The sequence below is a fragment of the Geotrypetes seraphini genome, chromosome 11, assembly GCF_902459505.1.
Source record: "Geotrypetes seraphini chromosome 11, aGeoSer1.1, whole genome shotgun sequence".
Classification (NCBI taxonomy): Eukaryota; Metazoa; Chordata; class Amphibia; order Gymnophiona; family Dermophiidae; genus Geotrypetes; species Geotrypetes seraphini.
In genome coordinates, this window is record NC_047094.1 from 19,735,934 (window position 1) to 19,758,892 (window position 22,959).

The 22,959-nt window shown below is 40.0% G+C and overlaps 2 protein-coding genes across 11 annotated transcripts in view; one reads left to right on the top strand and one right to left on the bottom strand.

Moving 5' to 3' along the window:
- NSMCE1 (NSE1 homolog, SMC5-SMC6 complex component) overlaps nt 1-22,959 on the bottom strand; it is a 114,024-nt gene that overhangs the window by 22,628 nt on the left and 68,437 nt on the right. For 2 of the 10 annotated variants that reach the window (XM_033914930.1, XM_033914936.1), the window contains exons 2-3: nt 14,625-14,765; nt 3,289-3,410 (exon numbers count right to left, since the gene is read on the bottom strand). In XM_033914930.1, the coding sequence (XP_033770821.1) occupies nt 3,289-3,410; nt 14,625-14,765 (263 nt within the window). Of the gene's footprint in view, nt 1-3,288; nt 3,411-4,181; nt 4,339-10,872; nt 10,918-14,624; nt 14,766-17,481; nt 17,528-17,853; nt 17,875-19,901; nt 20,232-22,959 lie in introns of those variants that run through there. The other 8 variants (XM_033914931.1, XM_033914934.1, XM_033914932.1 and 5 more) reach the window with 8 other exon arrangements.
- Nucleotides 21,648-22,959, top strand: part of IL4R (interleukin 4 receptor) — a 56,808-nt gene continuing 55,496 nt past the window's right edge. Inside the window, exon 1 of the mRNA XM_033914928.1 lies at nt 21,648-21,820. The gene's annotated coding sequence lies outside the window, so the exon portion shown is untranslated. The remainder of the gene's footprint in view (nt 21,821-22,959) is intronic.

Sequence of the window (22,959 nt, forward strand, 5' to 3'; positions counted from 1 at the left end):
TGCTCAGTAGGCTGTAAAGCTCGTTGAGGAAGGAGGCAATTACCGTCTCAGTGTTGAACGACGGTCTGAAGCCTAATTGGGTATCATGTAATAGTTGAAATTGTTCTAGGTGGTTCATTAGCTGAATTTGAACTATCCCTTCCATATGTTTTATGAAGGGAGAGGTTAATGCAATGGGTCAGTAGCTGTCAGGCTGAGAGGCAGTTTTTTTTTCTTGTCTTTTATGATGGGTTTGATGATGGTGTGGCCTCTTCCTGTGGGGAATTCCCCTCTGTTTAGTGAGTCTACTAGCCAAGTAGACGCCTTGTGACCCTGGGCAAGTCACTCAATCCTCCATTGCCCCAGGTAGATCAGATAGATTGTGAGCCCGCCAGGACAGATAGGGAAAATGCTAAATACCTGAATGTAAACCGCTTATATAGGCGGTATACAGATACCTATAATAAATAAATTTTTTTTAAAAATTATCTGGGGCTCTGGTCACCTTGTTGGACAAACTGGATGGACCGTGAGGGTCTTTTTCTGCAGTCATTTACTGTGTTACTGTGTGTATAAAATAGGTCCAAAGATTGCTCCAATAACTCTACCCCATTATGTGACTTGAATGTGTGGAGAAACTAAAGAGATGAAGTTGCAAGATCACTGCTCAGAGGGGAAAACGGCAACAGAGGACACCAAGATTATGGATGCATCCCTCCTCTCATGCCCGATCATAGTGATGAGAAATCAGTTGTTTGCTAAAATTCACACCAGTTTTGACTTGCACTTAGATACAGTGATGGATAAAATTGCTGAAATAGTTTCCACGGTCAATGAAACAAGTACTGAGTTGAATCAGCAGAAGAGCAGGTGGGGGCACTGGTAGACTCACTACCACAAATTGAAAATTTGGAGAAAGTAGTATCAAACAGGGCTAACATGCAAGATTTAGAGAACAGAAACCAGTGCAATAATGAAGGGGGGAGGGAAATCAGAGGAGAAGAGGACACCATTTCATATTATGCTAATGCCAGCCAATATTCACTGCTGGTTGCCCTGTCTATATCACGGCTTAAGAGAATAGCAGCTATGAAGATGAATTTTTTACCTGGATTGTTATATGTTTTGGTTCCCTGGTAGATGCACTCAAACAAGCTGATAGCACACACACACCATGAAGAGTGAAGAATGTAGAAAGTACAGAAGGGTTGAGGGTTCCAAATCTGGTGCAGTACTATATAGCTTCACAGGTTAGGGAATAACTAGTGAGATAATTAAATTTGCTGATAGAAACATAAAAGCAGATAAAAGGCCAGATGGTTCATCCTATTTTCCCATCCACTATCTCCTCCTCTCCCTAAGAGATCCCATGTGCCTGTCCCATACTTTCTTGAACTCAAGATGCAGTTTTTGCCTCCACCACCTCTACCATGAGACTATGCCACACATCTACAACCCTTTCTGTAAAAAAAAAACTTCCTTAGATTATTCCTGAGCCTATCACCTCTTAACTTCTTCCAATGCCTTCTCATTCCAGAGTTTCCTCTCAAATGAAAGAGATTTGCCTCATGCACATCTATGTCACATAGGTATTTAAATATTTCTATCATATCTCCCCTGTCCCACCTTTCCTCCAAAGTATATACACTGAGATCTTTAAGTCTGTCTCTATATATCTTATAATGAGGACCACCGACCACTGTAAGTAGCCTTCCTCTGGACCGACTCCATCCTTTTTATATCTTTTTTAAGGTGTGGTCTCCAGAATTGTACATAATATTCTAAATGAGGTCTCACCAGAGTCTTATAGAGAGGCATCAATACCTCCTTTTTTCTACTGGCCATATCTCTCCCTTCTAGCTTTCGCTGTTGCCTTTTCAACCTTGGCCACCTTTAGATCTTCACATATATCACACCCAAGTTCCGCTCCTCTTTCGTGCACAAAAGTTCTTCACTCCCTAAACTGTACCGTTCTCTAGCCTAAAATGCATGACCTTGCATTTCTTAACATTAAATCTTAGCTGCCAAAATTGAGACCATTCTTCAAGACTTTGCTAGGAGATGCAACAGAGTATGCAGAAGATCAGATGAATGAATAGTGAATACTAATGAATACTGAAGTGAAAAATAGTGAGCTTCCCTGAAGCAGCCATAGTGACGGAGCATAACGTTTTGTCGGAAGCTTTATAAATGACTAGCTGGACTCTGCAATACATTGAGATAAGTACACTGCATGAGTTATATGAGTTAAGAGATACTGGACCTATGAGGAGGTACTGGATCCAGAACGTCACATGATTGGATTGGATTACTCATACAATCTGATGTTCCTAAAAAATTATTTAATAATTTAACAACTTCCTACATAATACAATCTGTTTGAAAAATACTAGTTTGGAGCTACTGTATATATTTAATTTTTTTTTTTTTTTTAAATCTTTATTCATTTTATAATTTACATCAAGTGTACAATAAAAACAAGTAATTATATTACATCATCACTTGAAAATTCTTCAGTAGCAATTTTCCAAGAAAAATTTAATCTCTACCCCCCTCCCATAATCAAATACACTTAATATATATCATATGTGAATTAACATTTTTATAATACTTATATATACTTAAATTATCATACCCCTCCCACCCACCCTTATTTCCAAATTTATCACATAAGGAAAAAGAATAAACAAAAAATATTAATCATTATAATATCTTATTACTGGCCTCCACACATCCTTGAACTTATTAAAATAACCATTTTGTATTGCAAGCAGTCTTTCCATCTTATATATTTGACATATTGAATTCCACCAAAACTATAATTCAATCTAGAGCAGTTTTTCCAGTTATATGTTATCTGTTGGATCGCCACACCCGTAAGAATCATCAGAAGCTTATTGTTCGCAGCAGATATTTGGCTCAGCAGCTATATATTTAATTGATGCTAGATGTTTTAACATTGAAATTTGGAGAATTTTGAGAAATCCCTCTATGGGTTGTTGCTGGGTTTATTTTTTCATTTACATGTAAATTACCCTGCACAAGATTATTTTTGACACCTCTCTCCCCCTCCTTTTACAAAACTGGCACAGGAGGTTTTTAGTGTTGGCAGGCATGCTGAATGCTCTGGCGCTGCTCTGATGCCCCTTCCGTGGTTTTGTAAAAGGCAGGGGAGGGGGTTCAGTAAATTGATTTACAGATTTTAAGTCAAGCATTTGCATTCATTTTGTGTTGGGTTTTGATTGTGGACAAGCTTCTCCGCTTTTCACTGAGCATCCTGCAAGGATTCCTAGTGTCTGCCAGACTTACCAGTGCATAGTATTGTCTCCCATCATCTTCCGACACTCCCTTCCTGATCTGCATAAACAGCGACTGCAGCTGGACATTAATGACACTGACAAAGTCATCCAGTTTGTCATGAGAATAGTGCACTAGAAAAAGAAAAAAAAAAGGACCGATAAACTCTTAAAATTGGCTCATTATGTTGACATGTTTCCTTTCACCAACTTAATTGGAGGAAAACATTCTTTTACTTGGTATATATAATACAATACAATCTTTATTTGTATTCCGCCAATATCTCCATGAAGTTCACAGCGGTTTACATAAATAATTATGGTGATACAAATTATTAAGTAGTATTACAATTTTAGGAATTAATAATAATAAATTCTTGAAATAGATAGGTCTTCGGGTCTTTTTTGAAACATTTAAAATTAAATTGCTGATTAATATTAGTTGGTAATGTTTTCCAAAGTTTTGCTGATTGATATGCCCAGGTAGCGTTAAAAGTTCTATTGTACTACCTGAAGTGTGTTTTGTTACAGTAAACAAAAGAAATACACTCAAAACAATACCTCATAAAATCCATATCTAAAATTGATTAAAAAAATAATCTTCCAAAACCCTAATCACCATGGGCAAAAAAGAGGCAACTCCTCTGGTAGTGACCCACTGCCACATTGCATAGCCTCAACTTGTTGGGCCTTGATGATATCAAGGAAAGGGAGAATACCATTCAGAATAGCAGTGACTTGGGCACTACAGGCCAGGCAGGCCTAACCTCCCCTGAATCATCTGCTAGGGGGTGGAGGAGAGGAACAGTGACAGGGTCACACAGCACAGTACTGACCCACACATATAAGTTTACATTGTATTGTTGAGGACAGTCTAGCAAAAAAAACAAAAAAAAAACAACTCACTGAAAGCAGTGTAAAGACCAATGTGTGACAGCCTCTGGATTGAAGCCTCGTTCCATCTTACAATTTCCTCCCTTCCTTCAACAGTAGCAGTCACACAACACCACAACGGTAAGGTGGCTTCTAGAGAAAGACGCCCAAGTGCATCTGGCAAGCACTGCTGAAAATGATTTCATATCAAACATGATGAACCACACGAGTCTCATACCCGCTCCCTCCTTACTTTCAGAAATACATGCCACTGATTTAACATATTACCAGGCTAGGGGAGTAAGTGTTCAAGATACATCACTCAGTCTACAAGAGAAATAATCAGTCCCAGGCTACAAAACTTTGAATTGTTCACTTGGGCACCAAAGCTGCAACCAATAAATGCCCGGGAATTGGAGTCTTCTTACCACTCCACAGCACTGGCATTATTTGAAGGAGAGAGAGGAACATTTGAACTAGTCCCAGTTCAAGTATCAATGCATTTCCTATTGCAAATAACACAATTCTGTCCCTCCCCACTGCATTCCCCAGATTTGAAAAGCAAAACTAATGTTTCACCATAGACCTAAGCTCCATGCTTGTTTTGGATAAGCTAGGGGCAATCATTCTAAAATTATAAGGAAAACACATACACAAAAACTATAGTATAATATACAAAGACAAATAAGTATGATTTGTCACTTAAAGTTGGGATTTTTCAGAAATCTATGGTAATTATATTTAATCCCCAAAACAATCCCAGTCAGAAAATACTGATCAGTTAATGTCCAATGCATGGTTGCCATATTAATAATAATAATAATTTATTTTTATATACTGCCAAAGCCATGAGGCGGTTTACAACAAAAAGCGCTGGACAATCAGCGAAGAGGTCATCAACAATTCAAAGACATCTATCCAATCTTATATATTACATTACATTACATTACATTAGGGATTTCTATTCCGCCATTACCTTGCGGTTCAATGGAAGAAGTAATAATAATAATAATTTATTTCTTATATACCGCCAAAGCCGTAGACCACTTAAATGCCCAGAGGCAAAAATTAATAAATAAAAATAAAAAAGCAAGGTGGTATATAGTTGATTCTAAAATTGGTTCAGTAAAGATAAGCAGATGTATGTGTGTATGAAATGTAGTAGTTTTAGATGTGAAAGGTAACCTTATTCATACCTGTTAATTTTATTTCCTTGAATCCTGCTTGATCAGTCCACATGAATAGGTCATGTCCCTTTCCCACTAGCAGACAGAGGTAGAGACACTGAATTTTTCCAGTGACATCCCTGGTGTAGGCGCTAAGGCATCTTGGACATTTCCAGTATGCCTACACATGTGCCTGTTGCTGCTGTTTGCACATATATTTTACCCCTGCTCCAGAGTAGACATAAATACACACATGCATATCTGCCAAGTTATGCACATTTGCATGCAAACTCCAAACCTGCATCCCCAGAGTACCTACTTTATACAAATGGGATTGCTTGCTGCATATTCTTATATATATATATAAAAGAATATGCAGCAAGCAATCCCATTTGTATAAAGTAGGTACATTACATTAGTGATTTCTATTCCGCCATTACCTTGCGGTTCAAGGCGGATTACATTTAAACTAAAAACAAGAATTACATTCAAAATTTGAAAGAATAGAATAAGCGATGATATAAAATTTTTAAGGTAATAAAAAAAAAAAACATTGGGTAAAGAGTTACCAACTGGAAGTAGAAGTCTTTAGGAGATAAGAATGGAGTGAATTATGTGGTTTTAGATAACATTATATATATATATATATAGAGAGAGAGAGAGAGAGATAAACTTTCTCATATTGACTAGTTTTCAGGAACTAACATCCCTTTCCTCTATTCTCCATATGCTAAAGTGTGATAATGATCTATCTGGAATTACTAACTTAACAGTATTTCAGGGCTGAATGTGTTCCTTGTCTTAGTTTAACCCACATAGTAACTATTACAGTATAAACAATGTTCTTTTCCAACTAAACAATTATGGGGTGGAGGGAATCTATTTATTTAGAACTAGTTGTGATCTTTTTCTGAACTCTCCAATATAGATTCTGTACATTTGAAAGCTGAGACTAACAGAGTTACTGCTGAAATGATGGAATTTTCATCCACAGGATCCAACATGTACTGATCAGGATTTGACATCATCTATGTGCTCCGAAAGTACTCAGTGGTATGTGGTTTCCGTCTGACTATACAAGCAGTCCCCAGGTTAAGAAAGAGTTACGTTTTTAAAGCTGTTCCTAAGCTGGATTTGTATGTAACTCAGAACTTATAGATTTTAAGATTCTTGCTACTTACCTCTGCTCCCAGCTGACAAAAGGGCCATCTGTCCGTACCAGTATTCCCTCCAAGATACAGCATGCACAAACACACACTGTTCTTAATGTGGCCTTGCATCATTCCTGAATCTGCTGCAGAAGTATAGGAGTCTATGTCTAATGAATCTAATGAAGCTGTTCTTAAGTATGAGTCATACTTAAGTCAGGAGTTTGTAACTCAGGGGACTGCCTGTATAAACTCCAAGAACAGATCTGGAAAAGCTCTATCAAGATAGTAAAAAAATTATAAGTCTGCTGCATAACTTCATTGCCATTATCCCAAACCGTGTGTTTATAGGAAGACCTATTTTTAGATATGTTCAGTGATCCACTTACAATTATGAAAACACAGCTGCCTTCTGACAAGTATTCTTTTCCAGACTATAAAAAAATAAGCACTGGACAAAAATATGTTTTTAAACTGAGTCAAAGGGACAGCTCAGAAAATGGCCACTGGTTTCTTCCTCCACCTAAACACCAAATTGAGTGTCACTTTCCCAATACCTGGGGCAACGGGGCATGAAAATTAGGAAATGGGGGTAAAAAAAAAATAAAGAGATCTGGGACCTGCTGGTCATTTTTTCACCAAATACTTTATTCTGAAGTACTTTAGTTTTGGGGGAAAAAAAAAAAACATTTTTAGGAAAAAAATATCCCAGCAGTTCTCTTGGCTTACTCCAACTAAAGCCACTCTCTTGCTTACTGAACATTATAAATTTGGCACAACTGAGAATTGCTACTTTAAAAAGGAGTTTCTATAGTCAGACCAAAACCACCATACCACTGAGTACTTTCAGAGCACTGTGCAGTTGTGGTGATGAAGGATGTACCCGGAGTAGCTGTTAAGACCACAGTACCACCTTACTAAGATAAGTAGTCTTTGTTCCTATTTTAGGAGCTGTGGATGTTGTTAAGTACTAATGTTATTTAGTAATGGTGGGAGAGACTGTGAACTAGCAATGATGGTCTCTTTACACAGCTTCTCCATGATATTTCACTGGGTTATAGTTGTGGGTCTGAGCGTTCACTATTAAGCACATATTATACAGTGTGGTCATTTTATATATAAAGAGATTTGTAGATTGTGGATGGGTGACTAAGTAAAGCAGTGTTATCATTATCACCCCTTTTGCTAGTATAATTCCCTTTCATAATAACCTTCTAACTGTAACAGTTTACTCTGTAGAGAAGAGAGACCAGAGTGTGGTAGACATCCACTGGCTAATAGTTTTCATCATTAGGAAGCCCTAAGATCATCAAAGTGATTTCTTAACGTCTGTGTGGTTTAGTTCTGTTTTCATGCTGAAACTCCTTGGCATTTACGTTAGTTCAGTTCTGAACACTGTGATCACATACTGGCCTTGCCCAGGGTACCAAGTTCTGAAGGGAACCAATGTCAATGGTACCTGGCCAATGACTAGTGCAATAATATTTGGGCTACAGAAGGAAGGGTGTAAAGCAGGGGTGTCCAACCTTTTGGCTTCCATGGGCCGCATTGGCTGAAAAAAATGTTTCTGGGGCCGCGCAAACGCTGCAGCAAGACAGAGGAGGGAGCTGGCAAGATGGTAAACACCAGGGGGCAGCAGAGGAAAACACTGCATCGCCCTCGACCGGGGCCGCACAAAATACTTCACGGGGCTGTTACATATAACCTACCAGACATATTATGGTAAGTATTAGTAGCTTGAATCTAGCCTTATATTAGTCAAACACACTCCATTGCACCTTCAAAATACACAGTTTCTTAAGAACCAGTCTTGAGTCACACAATGATCGGTCTTAAACATTTACAACCGAAGCCACTGAATATTTTGGAAACTTTGCCCTCTTGTTTTTAAAAGTTATGATTTCCATGTAGAAGAGAAATTTGCATGTACTCTGAATATGACTAATATTTAGTACTCAACCTTAACACTTTTCCAGTAGCCCATTTAAAATACATTTTTGTTGATGTAGAGTTTATGCTTTTTTAAATATAACATGTATTGTGTACATTCTAGAAATTGATGTATCTTTTTGAACAGTATATTCGCTGGATGTTTAGCCTTATCTGCTGTGAACCGCCTAGAACCATTCGTGGTCTGGCGGTATATAAGAATAAATTATTATTATTATTATATATGTGTAGCTTTTCAGTTTTAAGTACTGCTAAAAGATGTACTTATTTATTGAGATGTGTTATTCATCTTTATGAAGAGCTTAACCCAAAGCAGTATACAACAGGTGCAGCTAAAGTGACTGCCCTTCAAACTGAATAGAACATAAGTGTTGCCATACTGGGTCAGAACCCAAGGTTTCTCTAGCCCAGTATGCCATTTCCTCCAGCTCACAACTATTTGGCAGGATCCCAAAAAGTATGAAGATTCTTATATACCGCCAGACCACGAATGGTTCTAGGCGGTTCACAGCAGATAAGGCTAAACATCCAGCGAATATACAGTTCAAAAAGATACATCAATTTCTAGAATGTACACAATACATGTTATATTTAAAAAAGCATAAACTCTACATCAACAAAAATGTATTTTAAATGGGCTACTGGAAAAGTCCCTCAGGGATAAGCAATGGTTTTCCTCAGGTTACCCTAATAATGGTCTCTAGATTTTACCGTATATAAAAGTCACTACTCTGTGAACTGTCACTGAAGTTGGCTCCTGTAAGAACTCTGTGTAAGACTGCGTACAAGCACGGCTATCTTTTTCTGGACTTGCTGTGCGCTGCCAGCCATTGAGAGACTGGAGTGTGTGCAACTGGAGCTGAGATAGTTCCTGAACCGACCTGGAGAACCCTCTACTAATTTTTTTTCCAGCTAAGTACTTGGCTTTTTTGTTTTTTTATGTTTTTGTGTTTTGTTTTGTGCACTTTTTTGTTTAACTTTGTGGCACACTGCTGTGTGACTGTACACTGGTAATTATACCTTACTCTACAGTTGGATGGGGGGTTCAGGTTTTTCTCAGACTATGTCTGAGTTTTTTACTGAATTTCCCACCTAACAATTTCCCACTTAACCAATGATTAAGGACATGTTGCTTTATTGGCTAAAAGTACCTGACTTCTAATTATATATTCAGTCAGTGTGTCTGAGGCTCGTTTTGATTAAGTTGTTATATACAGTGACGGTTCACAGAGTAGTGACTTTTTTGTCTATTTATTATATACTATAAAAGTAAAAAATTTGACAAAAATTCCTTTACTATTGGTCTCTAGATTTTACCTCCAGGAATTGGTCTGAACCCTTTTTAAATCCAGCTATGCTAACTGCTTTCTACCACATTCTCCAGCAGCATACTCCAGAGAGTTTAACTATAGGTTGAATGAAAGAATATACGCAAGATACACTAATCTGACTCAAATATCAATATCAATATAACAAAACCAGAAAAATATGCTGAAGGTAACAATTTTTTTTAAATCCTACTTATCTCAACCCCATCCAGGATTGCAATAACATTCTACATAACACCAAAGCCAATTCTTCCTTCCCCACTGACAGACTCCTTAAGGCAGTGCTTCCCAACCCTTTCCTGGAGACACTCTAAGCCAGTCAGATTTTCAGGATTACCACTATGAATATGCATGACATAAATCTTCAATAAACATAGCAACATAGTAGATGACGGTAGATAAAGACCCAAATGGTCCATCCAGTCTGCCCAACCTGATTCAATTTAATTTTTTTTTTCTTCTTCTTAGCTATTTCTGGGCAAGAATCCAAAGCTCTACCCGGTACTGTGCTTGGGTTCCAACTGCCGAACTCTCCGTCAAAACCTACTCCAGCCCATCTAAACTCTCCCAGCCATTGAAGCCCTCTCCAGCCCATCCTCCTCCAAAAGGCCATATACAGACACAGACGGTGCAAGTCTGCCCAATACAGGCCTTAGTTCAATATTTACTATTATTTTCTGATTCTAGATCCTGTGTGTTCATCCAATGCTTCTTTGAACTCCGTCACCGTTTTCTTCTCCAAAAGACCCATTGTGATCGTGATCTCAATAGCATGGGCATTTTTGTGGACCCATCTGAAAGGATCCTTAAGATAAATTTTTGAATATTCAAAAGTAAAGTCACTCAAGGCAACTTTATTTATGGAAGCCTTCCACTGAACAAGTAGTGAATAAGTAGTGACATTTTTGGAGAATGCTGTAACTACAGGCCGGTGAGCCTGACTTCAGTTATAGGGAAGATGGTGGAAGCGATTATCAAGGACAACATTTGCAAACACATCGAGAAAAATGACTTACTGCGAACAAGCCAGCACGGATTCTGTAAGGGAAGGTCATGCCTTATGAACCTACTGTACTTCTTTGAGGGAATAAGCAGTCAGGTGGACAAAGGGAAACCCATGGACATCATTTACCTCGATTTTCAAAAGGCTTTTGACAAGGTGCCACATGAAAGGCTGCTTAAGAAGCTGTGGAACCACGGGGTGGGCGGGGATGTACACAGATGGATCAAGCACTGGCTGTCGGGTAGACTGCAGAGGGTCGGAGTGAAGGGCCAATTTTCTGACTGGCGGGGAGTCACGAGCGGTGTGCCGTAGGGATCGGTGCTGGGGCCGCTACTCTCCAACATATTTATCAATGACCTGGAAACGGAGGCAAAATGCGAGGTTATAAAATTTGCGGACGATACCAAACTCTGCGGCAGAGTTAGGACCAGGGAGGAGTGTGAGGACCTGCAAAGGGACCTGTACAAGCTGGAAGACTGGGCAAACAAATGGCAAATGCGCTTTAACGTTGAGAAATGCAAGGTCATGCATATAGGAAATAAGAACCCGTTGTTCAACTACAAAATGGGGGGGGCACTGCTGGGAGACAGCGGACTTGAGAGAGACTTGGGTGTGCTAGTGGATGCATCAATGAAGCCATCCGCACAGTGTGCAGCAGCAGCGAAAAAAGCCAACAGGATGCTGGGCATCATAAAGAAGGGTATCACAACCAGGACGCGGGAAGTCATCATGCCACTGTATCAGGCGATGGTGCGCCCGCATCTGGAATACTGCGTTCAGTATTGGTCGCCGCACCTCAAGAAGGACATGGCGGTACTTGAGAGAGTCCAAAGGAGAGCAACGAAGCTGGTAAGAGGGCTGGAAAACTGCCCATACGCCGAGAGGCTGGATAAGCTGGGTCTCTTCTCTCTGGAAAAGAGGAGGCTCAGGGGAGATATGATAGAGACCTTCAAAATCTTGAGAGGCATAGAGAGGGTGGATAGGGACAGGTTCTTCAGACTGAGAGGGACAACGGGTACGAGGGGGCACTCGGAGAAACTGAAGGGGGATAGGTTCAAGACAAATGCAAGGAAGTTTTTCTTCACCCAAAGGGTCGTGGACACATGGAATGCGCTCCCGGAGGAAGTGATCAGGCAGAATACAGTACAAGGATTCAAACAGGGATTGGACGGAGTCCTGAGGGACAAAGGGATCGTAGGGTACTGAAAGGGGTGCGGGGACAAAGGGTCAAGAATTGGATGGGAAGATAGGACTTCGAGGAGAAACCAAGGGGTGATTCAGACAGGTCATGACCTGTTGGGCCGCCGCGGGAGCGGACTGCTGGGCGTGATGGGCCTGTGGTCTGACCCAGCAGAGGCACTACTTATGTTCTTATGTTCTTATACTATCTGGTTATGTATTTGTTATACTTGTATCATATTTTCGATTGTATTTTGTAAGCCGCTTAATATTAAATGGACAAGAAATTTCTTAAGTAAATCAATCTGTCTCAAGCATATTCAAGATGGTAATTCTGAAAACTTGACTGGTTTGGGAAGCACTGCCTTAAGGATTAAAGGCTTGGTGGGAGATTGGGGGGGGGGAAGGGAACAGGCATTCAGTTTAGTTTTAAAATGCATAGTCTCCATCTTTAGTTCCAAAGGCAACAAACTACATAGGACAGGTGCTAAATATCCAGTAGTGGACCATCCAGTAAACACTAGATAAATTTGAGCCAAGAAAAACAATAGCCATATACAGTACTCCCCCAAAATTCACGGGGGTTACGTTCCAGGAGTCCCCGCGAATTGTGAAAATCCGCGAAAAATGGATGTAGTCCAAACATGCCTGATTTCTTTTAGGGCCCACCTCCCCACTCCGTTTTTGGCCTCTCATTGCCACAGTGACGTCGGCTGGAAGGCTCCATCGCATGTGCGTGCTCTACTGCTGCAACTGCCACCAATCTCCCCTTTCTCTCTCCCCCTCCCCAATCTCCCTGGCAGCGGCCGCGCTACTAATAATTAATGGTGAAAGCAGCAGGAGGACTAAGAAACCCCCCCACACACAAATGACTGAAGCCGCGAACTCCGAATCACGAATTTGCGGTTGAGTACTGTATATTAAATCAAACAACCAACATGAGGGTACATTGTACAAAAGCAAATCCTAATACCACCAGATCCTCCCACAAATTAAAACTATCCTTCCCCTTGCTAAAAGGCATTTCCCACACAGGAAAGCTAGGGACCTCCCTCCACTTCAAAATCACTGAGCTCTGGAACAACCTTACCTCCCCTCTTCGGAACTTGAGCTCTCTCCAAGTTTTCCGCAAACATCTGAAAACCTGGCTTTTCTCAAAAAAATGTAAGTCTCCCTCCAACTTAGGAATCAAGGAAACTCTTATATCTTGGCATCCCAAGTCCTCTAAATTTTCTTCACACTTCTACCTCTAACCCTCTGTTATAGTTCCTTCCTATTTCTCCTACTGTAAACCGCGTCGAGCTCTACGAACGTGGAGATGATGCGGTATACAAACCTAAGGATTAGATTAGATTAGATTAGATAGAGCTATCATATGTAAAGGCTGCAACATAAAAAATAGATTTTAAATTTGGTTTGAAAAAGCAATTGGTAAGCTAATGATGTCAACCCAAAAATACATTCAGACAGTGAGGTAAACTTGGGAACAAGCAAATTCAATTATAATAACAGTAATATGATACAGTATCATAAGTATTAAAACAACCTCTTTTGCTTATGCTGCAATTACAATTTGGAATAATCTACCTGTTTACATTAGGACTGATATCAATTACTTAAGGTTTCATAAATATTTTTAAACTTTTTTATGACTTGTAATATTCATATTATGATGATATTTTAATTATTTTGCTTTTCTATTTTCCCTTAGATTTTACAGCCTCTTTGAATGTAAATCGCCTTGAACTCTTTTTCTATAGTGTGATTAATAAGTTGTGTATTAGAATGCTCAGGTAACATAGTGAAGATGTTGTGATCATCTGAGACATTGTTATTTCCACAGATAAAAAGATCCATGAAAACTGGGCATAGTGATAAAGGAGAAAAACACAAAAATTATTGATGATAGAGATGATCAGTGTCATATGATTTTTGTGTGAACTGTATAGAGAGGGAGAAAATCCTCAAGCACCAAGAAAAGTATCAAGACATCAAAAATCTTTAATTGGGTAACTGTATTGATCTGGTAAGCTCTCTTTGGCATCATGAAACTACTACAGTATATTTAAGAGATCAAGAATAGATCATACATCACATACCCTGGCATTAAACTTAGGGCCTGTTTTAAAGCCGCGCTAACGGCTGCTGCGCGGTAACGCACATGAAGCCCATAAAGATTTAAAGGGCTCTGGGGCTGTTGTCATGCGACTTTGTAAAACAGGCGCAAAACTAACCCATTTGGAGATGCTGCCCCATGACAGAAATATGATATGAACAATATCAGAACAATACCAATGAAACATCTTAATAGGCAGCAAAAGCGATTTTGCATTTGGGACGTGTTGGCGGAGCATTTTCGATATGATGTCCAAATCTGAGTTTGGACATTTTGCAGAACACGCACGAAAATCCAAGAGCAAATATGACCATTTTCAAAACTGCAAAACGTTTATCTTGTTTTTTTTCAAAAATGGCCATTTTTCAGATGTGTGTCTATCTCCTAGTGTAAAACCCTGCATCATGTAGCTAAAATTCAGATTCCTCTTTCCCACATGCATCACATTGCCCTTGCTCACATTAAATGTCATCTGCCATTTTTATGCCCAGTCTCCCTGTCTCCCAAGGTCCTCTTGCAATTTTTTTTACAATCCTCCTTTAATGGAGTATTTAATTTTAGTGCATTGTTAATATGCAATACAAACCTTTATGCTCTTCACAACAGTGTCTGTGTAATGCTCTCACTGCTGAACCTTCCAATATTCCATGAGACATCAATACCTGCAGAAATCGTCTATGACTGTCCGTCATTTGTGTCCCCATTTTCTTAATATTTTGTATCAAAACTGGAAAAAAAAAACAGAAAAAAGAATTTGTAATAAATAACCAGCAAAAATGTAAAACAATCTTAAAAATAGTACCTGATTTATCTATAAAAGTTGGGGAAAAGGGATTAAACAAGTGTAAAAGGATGAAAAGTGTATCCATTCACGATATATATTTGCAGGATTGACCTGGTAAATTCACTGAAAGGTCAACTGAGGATGCTACAAAGGGGAGTTCTGGTCTTAATGGGGTAAATTTAAGAAGGATTTTTCACCCATAAAAACCTGTTTACGTGCATATAAAGGCTTTTATAAAATTACCTCAGATATTTGCATGTAAAAAATATGTGCTATGAGTAGATGCATACTTTATGCAACCCTGTGTGGGTTCATTCAGAAGTAGATTTTGGACTGAGTCATAATTTACATGTCTGTTTAACATTTACAGTATTCCTGCTCCTAAACAGGTGAAAATGTCATAAGAACTTAAGAATTGTCATACTAGGACAGACCAAAGGTTCATCAAGCCAGTATCCTGTTTCCAACAGTAGCCAACCCAGGTACCAACTACCTAGCTAGATCCCATGTAATAAAACAGATTTTATGCTGCTTATCCAAGGAATAAGCAGTGGATTTCCCCAAACCATCTCAATAATGAACTATGGACTTCTCTTTTAGGAAATTATTCAAACCTTTTTTAAACACCGCTAAGTTAACTGATTTCACTACATTCTTCGGCAATAAATTCCCAGAGTTTAAGAGATGTGGGAAAAGAGGTATAATAGATTAATTTCATGTAGACCAGCCATGATATTAATCCATTATACCTCTTTTCCCACATCTCTTTACAACCTTCAATCCGCCAATATGCAGAAGCATCCAAACTAGGTATGGGAGATACAAACTATACAAAAATAACAACTTCCCAATAGTCAAGTACAATAAATCTAAATAATTTTCCATATAAGGCCATCAGTCAAATACATCTAATCTAATCATCAGTTTATATACCAGATCATTTCCCGAAGGAGCTCGATTCGGTTTACAGTTCATTAAAGAAATAGAATGACATAGTAATAGGCCATATGGAGAAAATATTATTAGTTAAGATTAGATAGATATTTAGAAAGCTGAAAAATAAAATATACTTTATTACAGTTCGTCAGCTGGTAATCTTGGAAACTATTGCGTAAACAGTCATGTTTTTAAATCTTTCCGAAATTGATGTAACTGACCCAAGAGTCTTAAAGAATCTGGGAGTTTATTCCAAATTTCCACAGTTTAAATGCCATAGATTTACTAAGCTTCCAAGCACATTGAAGTCCTCTAGAGCAGGGGTCTCAAAGTCCCTCCTTGAGGGCCGCAATCCAGTCGGATTTTCAGGATTTCCTCAATGCATGAGATCTATGTGCATGCACTGCTTTCAATGCATATTCATTGGGGAAATCCTGAAAACCCGACTGGATTGCGGCCCTCAAGGAGGGACTTTGAAGATCCCTGCTCTAGAGGATGGAAATAATAATTTATAAATTGTTGTAATCCTTGAGTGACAGAATCTAATAGCGTTCCAACATAGAGGAATTGAAGGATCGAATATTCCACAGAGGAATTTAAAGACAACACACGCACACTTGAACTGTATCTTATGGTAGACCGGAAGCCAATGAAGCTTCCTCAATAATGGGGATACATGGTCATACTTTCTCTTACCAAAGATAAGTTTAGCCGCTGTATTTTGTATCAACTGTAATCGATCTAGACTACCCTGTTTAATTCACAAATAAATAGTTACAACAGTCCAACTGAGCAAGCACAGTAGACTGTACCAATAATGAGTAGTGTTCATGATAGAATAATGACCTAACTTTTCTCAACATGCACAAACTGAAGAAACATTTCTTTGCCAAAGAGTTTATCTGGTCATTTTTAGTAAGGGAAGAATCCAGAATAATACCCAACACTCTAGAGGTGAAATCAAGTTGTAATAAAATGCCTGTTTCGTCATTGGTCGTACAGTAGATCTTATCTTATCCCCTCTTTTACTAAAGCGTACTGTGGATTTTAGCCCCAGCAGCAACTGCTCCGATACGCAGAGGAATTCTATGAGTGTTGGAGCAGTTACCGCCATTGCTGGTGCTAAAACCCGTGCTACGCATTAGTAAAAAAGGGGGTTACATAACATAATAGCAAATTTCTAGACCGCATAACCTTTAGTTCAATGCGGTTAACAAAAGATTATGCTATGGAAAAATACAGATAATATGATGCACAGAAATTTTTAAGGTATTTCTGAATGAATGTTGTACACTTGTTGTAATTTTTGAAAATGAATAAAGATTTTTTTTTTTTTTTAATAAATTTAGGGCTTCTTTTACGAAGGCACGCTAGCGAGGTTAACGCACGCGACATTTCATCACATGTTAACACCCATGCTGGCCTAAAACTACCGCCTGCTCAAGAGGAGGCAGTAGCGGCTAGCACGGCCGGCGGTTTAGCATGCGGTATTACGTGCATTAAACCGCCTGCGCGCCTTCGTAAAAGGAGCCCTTAGCTAGCCAAAAATTTGGAGAAAAGAAAAGTCTTCAAAAGTTTTCTGTAACATAGAAACTGACGGCAGAAAAGGGCCATAGCCCATCGAGTCTGCCCATGCCAATGACCCTGACTTTTACTCCCCTATTGATCCCATGTGAATATCCCATTTTCTCTTAAAATCTGACACGCTGTTGGCCTCAATCACCTGCTGAGGCAGCTCGTTCCAATGATCGACCACCCTTTCGGTGAAGAAGTACTTTCTAGCATCACCTTGAAATTTCCCTCCCCTGATTTTCAGCGAGTGTCCTCTGGTAATCGAGGGCCCTGTAAGACTGAAGATATCATCTTTCATCTCTATACGCCCCGTGATATACTTAAAGGTCTCAATCATGTCCCCCCTCTCTCTTCACTCCTCCAGTGAGTACATCCGCAGTTTTTTTAGTCTTTCTTCATACGTGAGATCCCTGAGCCCCAAGACCATCTTGGTAGCCATTCGCTGAACCGATTCAATTCTCAACACATCTTTCCGGTAGTGTGGTCTCCAGAATTGAACACAATACTCGAGATGAGGTCTCACCATGGATCTGTACAGTGGCATTATGACTTCAGGTTTTCTGCTGACAAAACCCCTACGGATGCAGCCCATCATTTGTCTTGCCCTGGACGAAGCCTTCTCCACCTGATTGGCAGCCTTCATATCATCGCTAATGATCACTCCTAAATCCCGTTCTATTGTGGTCCTGGACAAGGTTTCACCATTTAGTGTGTAAGTTCTGTGTGGATTTTTTTTGCCTAGGTGCATTACCTTACATTTTTTAGCATTGAAGCTTAGCTGCCAAGTTGATGACCACTGTTCCAACTGTAATGTTTATAAGATACAGATCTAATCAGTAATGGACGGAAATCTTTAGCATAAGAAGCAGCTTGATAGGAAAGACAATGCCCATGATGTTTCTTACTTTTACAGCCCTTTGCTGAAGGAAACAGAAATAGGGCATGAGATATTCTACTCCTCTCATGTGTCACGATAACAAATCTATCAACAAGATATGATGGGTCAACAGCAAAAGCAACTTTATAATAAAAGCATCCCAACTTGAAAATCACCCAGGCCTCCACTGGGAGCCAATGCAACTCACGATAATAAGGAGTTACAAGATCGTACTTCTTCAGGCCATAAATCATTCTTACAGCTGTATTTTGAACCAAGGTCAGCCTAGCCAAATTTTTCTTAGTACTTGTCAAATATACAATATTACAGTAATCTAAAATACTCAAAAGGAATGTCTGAACTAAGAGTGTAAAGGTGGGAGCATCAAAGTAGGATCTGATGGTAACAGAGTTTCCATAAGGTATAATAACTCTTCTGAACCACTGCATCTATCTGATTTTTCATAATTAAAAACTGATCAAAAACAAAAGGGTGTGAGAGACAAAGTGGAAGAAATAGACGTTTAACATCACACTTGGGAGGAATCCTTTTACTAAGCTGTAGGAAGCGCTACTGCAGCTTTAAAAGGTTTTAAATGCCAAATTAGCATAAATATGCTTTCTTTGTTCCATAAGATAAGTTCTATTTCACGTCATTGTTATCAATGATGAAATATATACTGGGCATTTATATGGCTGAACTAGCATTGTAGCCTTAATATTGATAGTCATGTATTTTTTATTTAGATTTATTGCACTGGACTTGACCATTGGGAAGGTGTTATTCTTGCATTTTCACACCTTTAAGCTAGGCACAATTTCTTCTGCTTTGCCTCTACTATTTTATAAAGATACAGAAGCACCTTTATTAAATAGGGACTTCTCATTTAGGTGACTTTATTAGATGACTTTATTAAATAGGGACTTCTCATTTAGGTGACTTTTATAAAATTATCTCCTTTGGTGATAGCCCTATAGACAGATAGAAAGCATAATATGAAAGGTCCATGAAGCCCAACACCTTGTTTCCAACAGTGGTCTGTTTAGGTCAAAAGCATAGGAACCAACTCTCTGGGTGCTGTAGATGCTTGAGCACCCCCAATACCGAACAAACTCATTGTTTCCAACAAGAGGTCATTTCTATTGGGTTTAGCACCCACAATAACAGAAAATTTGGCTCCTACGGTCAAAAAAGCTGAAGAATAAATTATTACATAACACCTGAGCGACAGAAGTGGCTTTCTCAAGTCTACCTGGCTAATTAAAGTTTATTGACTTTGCCTCCAAACTTGTCTATATCCTTTTTAAACCAAGTTGTAACTAATGATTAATATATATCCAGGACCAACGACTGTGACATTCTGAAAAAATCACGGGCTCAAAAACATCAAAATAATAAGCAAACTAAGGGCTCCTTGCAGCTCAATGCTGGCGTTAAGGTCTAGCGCACGCTATTCAGCACATTAAGGCACCTTAGTAAAAGGAGCCCTATGTTCTGGGGACAGGAGAATATTTAAAAAAGGAGGAAACAAATTTCAGGGCCATTGCAAACGAAGGTGCCGGCCCTGGCTCTGATTTAAATGGAAGTACAGGACAACAGGAAAAGTCAGGTATTGGGTGGGGGGAGAATACTTTGTTCTCATGCCCTGAAATATGTCCCTCCCCCCCAAAAAAAAAACAAAAACAAAACCCCACCCCAACCTTGCCGTCCTCCTGGCGTCTCAGGTTAACAATGCTGTATTTAGTTTAGGAAATGCATTCAAGGGGGAGGTGGAAAGGTACCTAAGCCCAACCCTGATCACTCCAGCAGCTTTACTGCGACCCCCCAACTGCTGCTCAATTGAAAACAGAGGGGCCAGGACCCCAACCCCCCTCCGTCCGGCATCTTCCCCTCTCTCTCTCTCCTACTGTGCCCACCGCCGTCCTACCCTCCAACCTGGCTCGCGCCAGCCGCGGGGCTACTTTCCCAAACCCGGAAATCGCCTTCTCCGGCCTCCCTCTGCCGCGAACTTCCTGTTTCCGGTAGGGCAGGACGCCGGAGAAAGCGACTTCCGGGTTTGGGCAGTAGAGTCTGCGGCTGGCGTGCGCGAGACAAGTTTGGCAAATAGGACGGGGATGGGGGAGTAGAGAGGAAGCGATGCTAGACCGGGGGTGGGGGGGGATTTGGATTCAAGGGAGGGGAGGCGGAGTCCGTGGTCGATGTCTTATTTCCTCGGCTTTGTCCTGGCTACCCGCGCGTTTAGCGCCTTTTTAAAGTGACCTTAAATAGCAGATTAACGCGCGCTAATATTTTTTTGGGGGGGGTTTTTTGTTTGCCTTTCTGCACTAATCAGTTTAGTGCAGCTACATTACCACATTAGCCCTTACCGCCTACAAAATGGGTGGCAGTAAGTGCTCATGTGGTAAACTTTTTTAATGTTTCTCAAAACTTAGGGCTCTTTTTACGAAGCCGCGTTAGCGCGTGTGACTTTTCATCATGCATTAACCCCCCCCCCCCCCCCGCGCTAGCCCAAAAACTAGGCCTGCTCAAGAGGAAGTGGTAGAGTCTAGCGCGGCCGGCAGTTTAGCGTGTGCTATTAAACCGCTAACGCACCTTCGTAAAAGGAGCCCTTACACTATGCTCAAACCAAGCACCTATAAAATCTGTGTACAATAAACCACACAATGTAAGAATTGTGAAGAGAGAGAACTTCAGTAACTTTGGCAGTCCAAACGGCTCAAAAAGGCTACATGCCAGGGAAACCCCCCCCCCCCCCGAATAGCTTGTACTTTTGTTACATCATTAAAGTTCTCTCTTGTGACCTGTGCACCCAAAAGTACTATTTAATGTCACAGTGTTCACCCAAAATAAATAAAATGCTCACATTACTTCTCAAGCCACTTCATTGCCTCCCCATTTTGTGTTTCCGAATACAGTTCAGTCTCCTCTTACTGACTTACAAATGCATTTATTCTGTAGCCCCTCAATATCTCTCCTCACTTATCTCCCCCCTATGACCCCCCCCTCCCCCATGAACTCTATTCATCATGTAAGTCTCTCTTATGTGTACCCTTTTCCTCCACTGCCAACTTCAGACTATGTTCCTTCTTTTTTGCCCTGCTGTATGCCTGGAACAGGCTACCAGAGTCAATGTGTCGTGCTCCGTCTCTAGTAGTATTCAAATCCAAGCTAAAAGCCCACTTTTTTGATGCTGCTTTCAACTTTTAACTCCCACTCACTGTCAGATACATATACACATTATATCATTCCTTCTACCAGAATCTCCCCAACCCTGAGATGTCCAAATTAGATTGTAAGCTCTTCCGAGCAGGGACCGTATATTCAATGTTAAATGTACAGCACTACGTATGCCTTTCAGTGCTATAAAAATGATAAATAGTAGTAGTAGTATAAAAGTTGGGTGGGCTTTTGATGGGGTCTTTCTAGTATATGGAGTTCTTAGATTGCAGTATATCAAATTGAATACATCTGAAATTGGGACGATTTAATACAAGCTTCTAATTCTGTCAATTGTACAAAAACTGGCCTGAAAGGGACTGTTGTAGATTCTGAATTGCCATCCAAATAGATTCTAAGCTGACAACAGGAGGACTCTTCAAAGGAGAAATAAATGGTAAAGGAGTTGCTCCTCAACCAACACCAAATTCTTCTGCCATCTAGACTATGGCATCTCCATACTACTGTTCTGGAGCCCTTCCTCCCATCACAGAGCTATCTTTTGGCACTCTCCCCTTTGGTCCTCAAGAGTTTCCTGCAGCATTCTCCCCTTTTGGAGTTGTGGGACTCATGGCTTCACCAGGAGGAGCAGTCCACATCGGCAAGGACTATGATGCAGCTGCCAATCGCTCTGGAGGTACACATGCTTTCCAGAGGAAAGTGGTGTCAATTCCATAAACACCAAGGATCTCTCCATGTGTTCCCCCCCCCTCCCCGTCCCCCCTTCTTACAAGTGATAGCACGATAACCTTTGGAGACGATGGACTCTGCTTTCTTTTGGTAGAGGTGTAGATAGAATACTCTGCTACATTGTGAAATCATTTTTCAAATGATGATGAATTTATATAGATTTGATTTACATTTTCTATAAAGGAGAGTGAAAAGTTCTTCCTGCTTCTGATTCCTAGGTATTATTTCCAGTGCCCAAATTGAAAATGGATTACTTAATATAGCTAAGAAAAGACTTGTCCACTTGAAAAGTACTGTAGACAGAAATTCTGTGATTGTACAGTCACCTATTAAAAATTATCCAACACTCTTCTGTTACGCATTATTGTGGAAACAGACTGAATAATATCTCACTCTCATGAAGGCAAGCACTGGCATTAAGGGCTCCTTTTACGAAGCCGTGTTAGCGGTTTAACGCGCATAATAGCGTGCGCTAGATGCTAACGCCAGCATTGAGCTGGCGTTAGTTGTAGCCGCGTAGCGCGGGTTTACCGCGCGCCAAAAAGCTGCGTGCGCTAAAACCGCTAATGCGGCTTCGTAAAAGGAGCCGTAAATGTTTACTCAAGATGAGGGCAGGCAGCTTTTATTTTCTTAGTTGAACATGCCCAGTTGTTGGCTGCAGTGGAGGTCTGGGCTGGTACTGTCGGGCTGGGTGGTTATCTTTATTTGATACTGTACTGCTTTTCCTCCACAGATATCAAAGCATACAATACATTGAATAGTAATCAGGTACTTTAAGTAGTTTCCCTATCTATCCCATTAGAGAATGACACCGTTCATCACTGTTCCCGTCCCCACAAATAACCG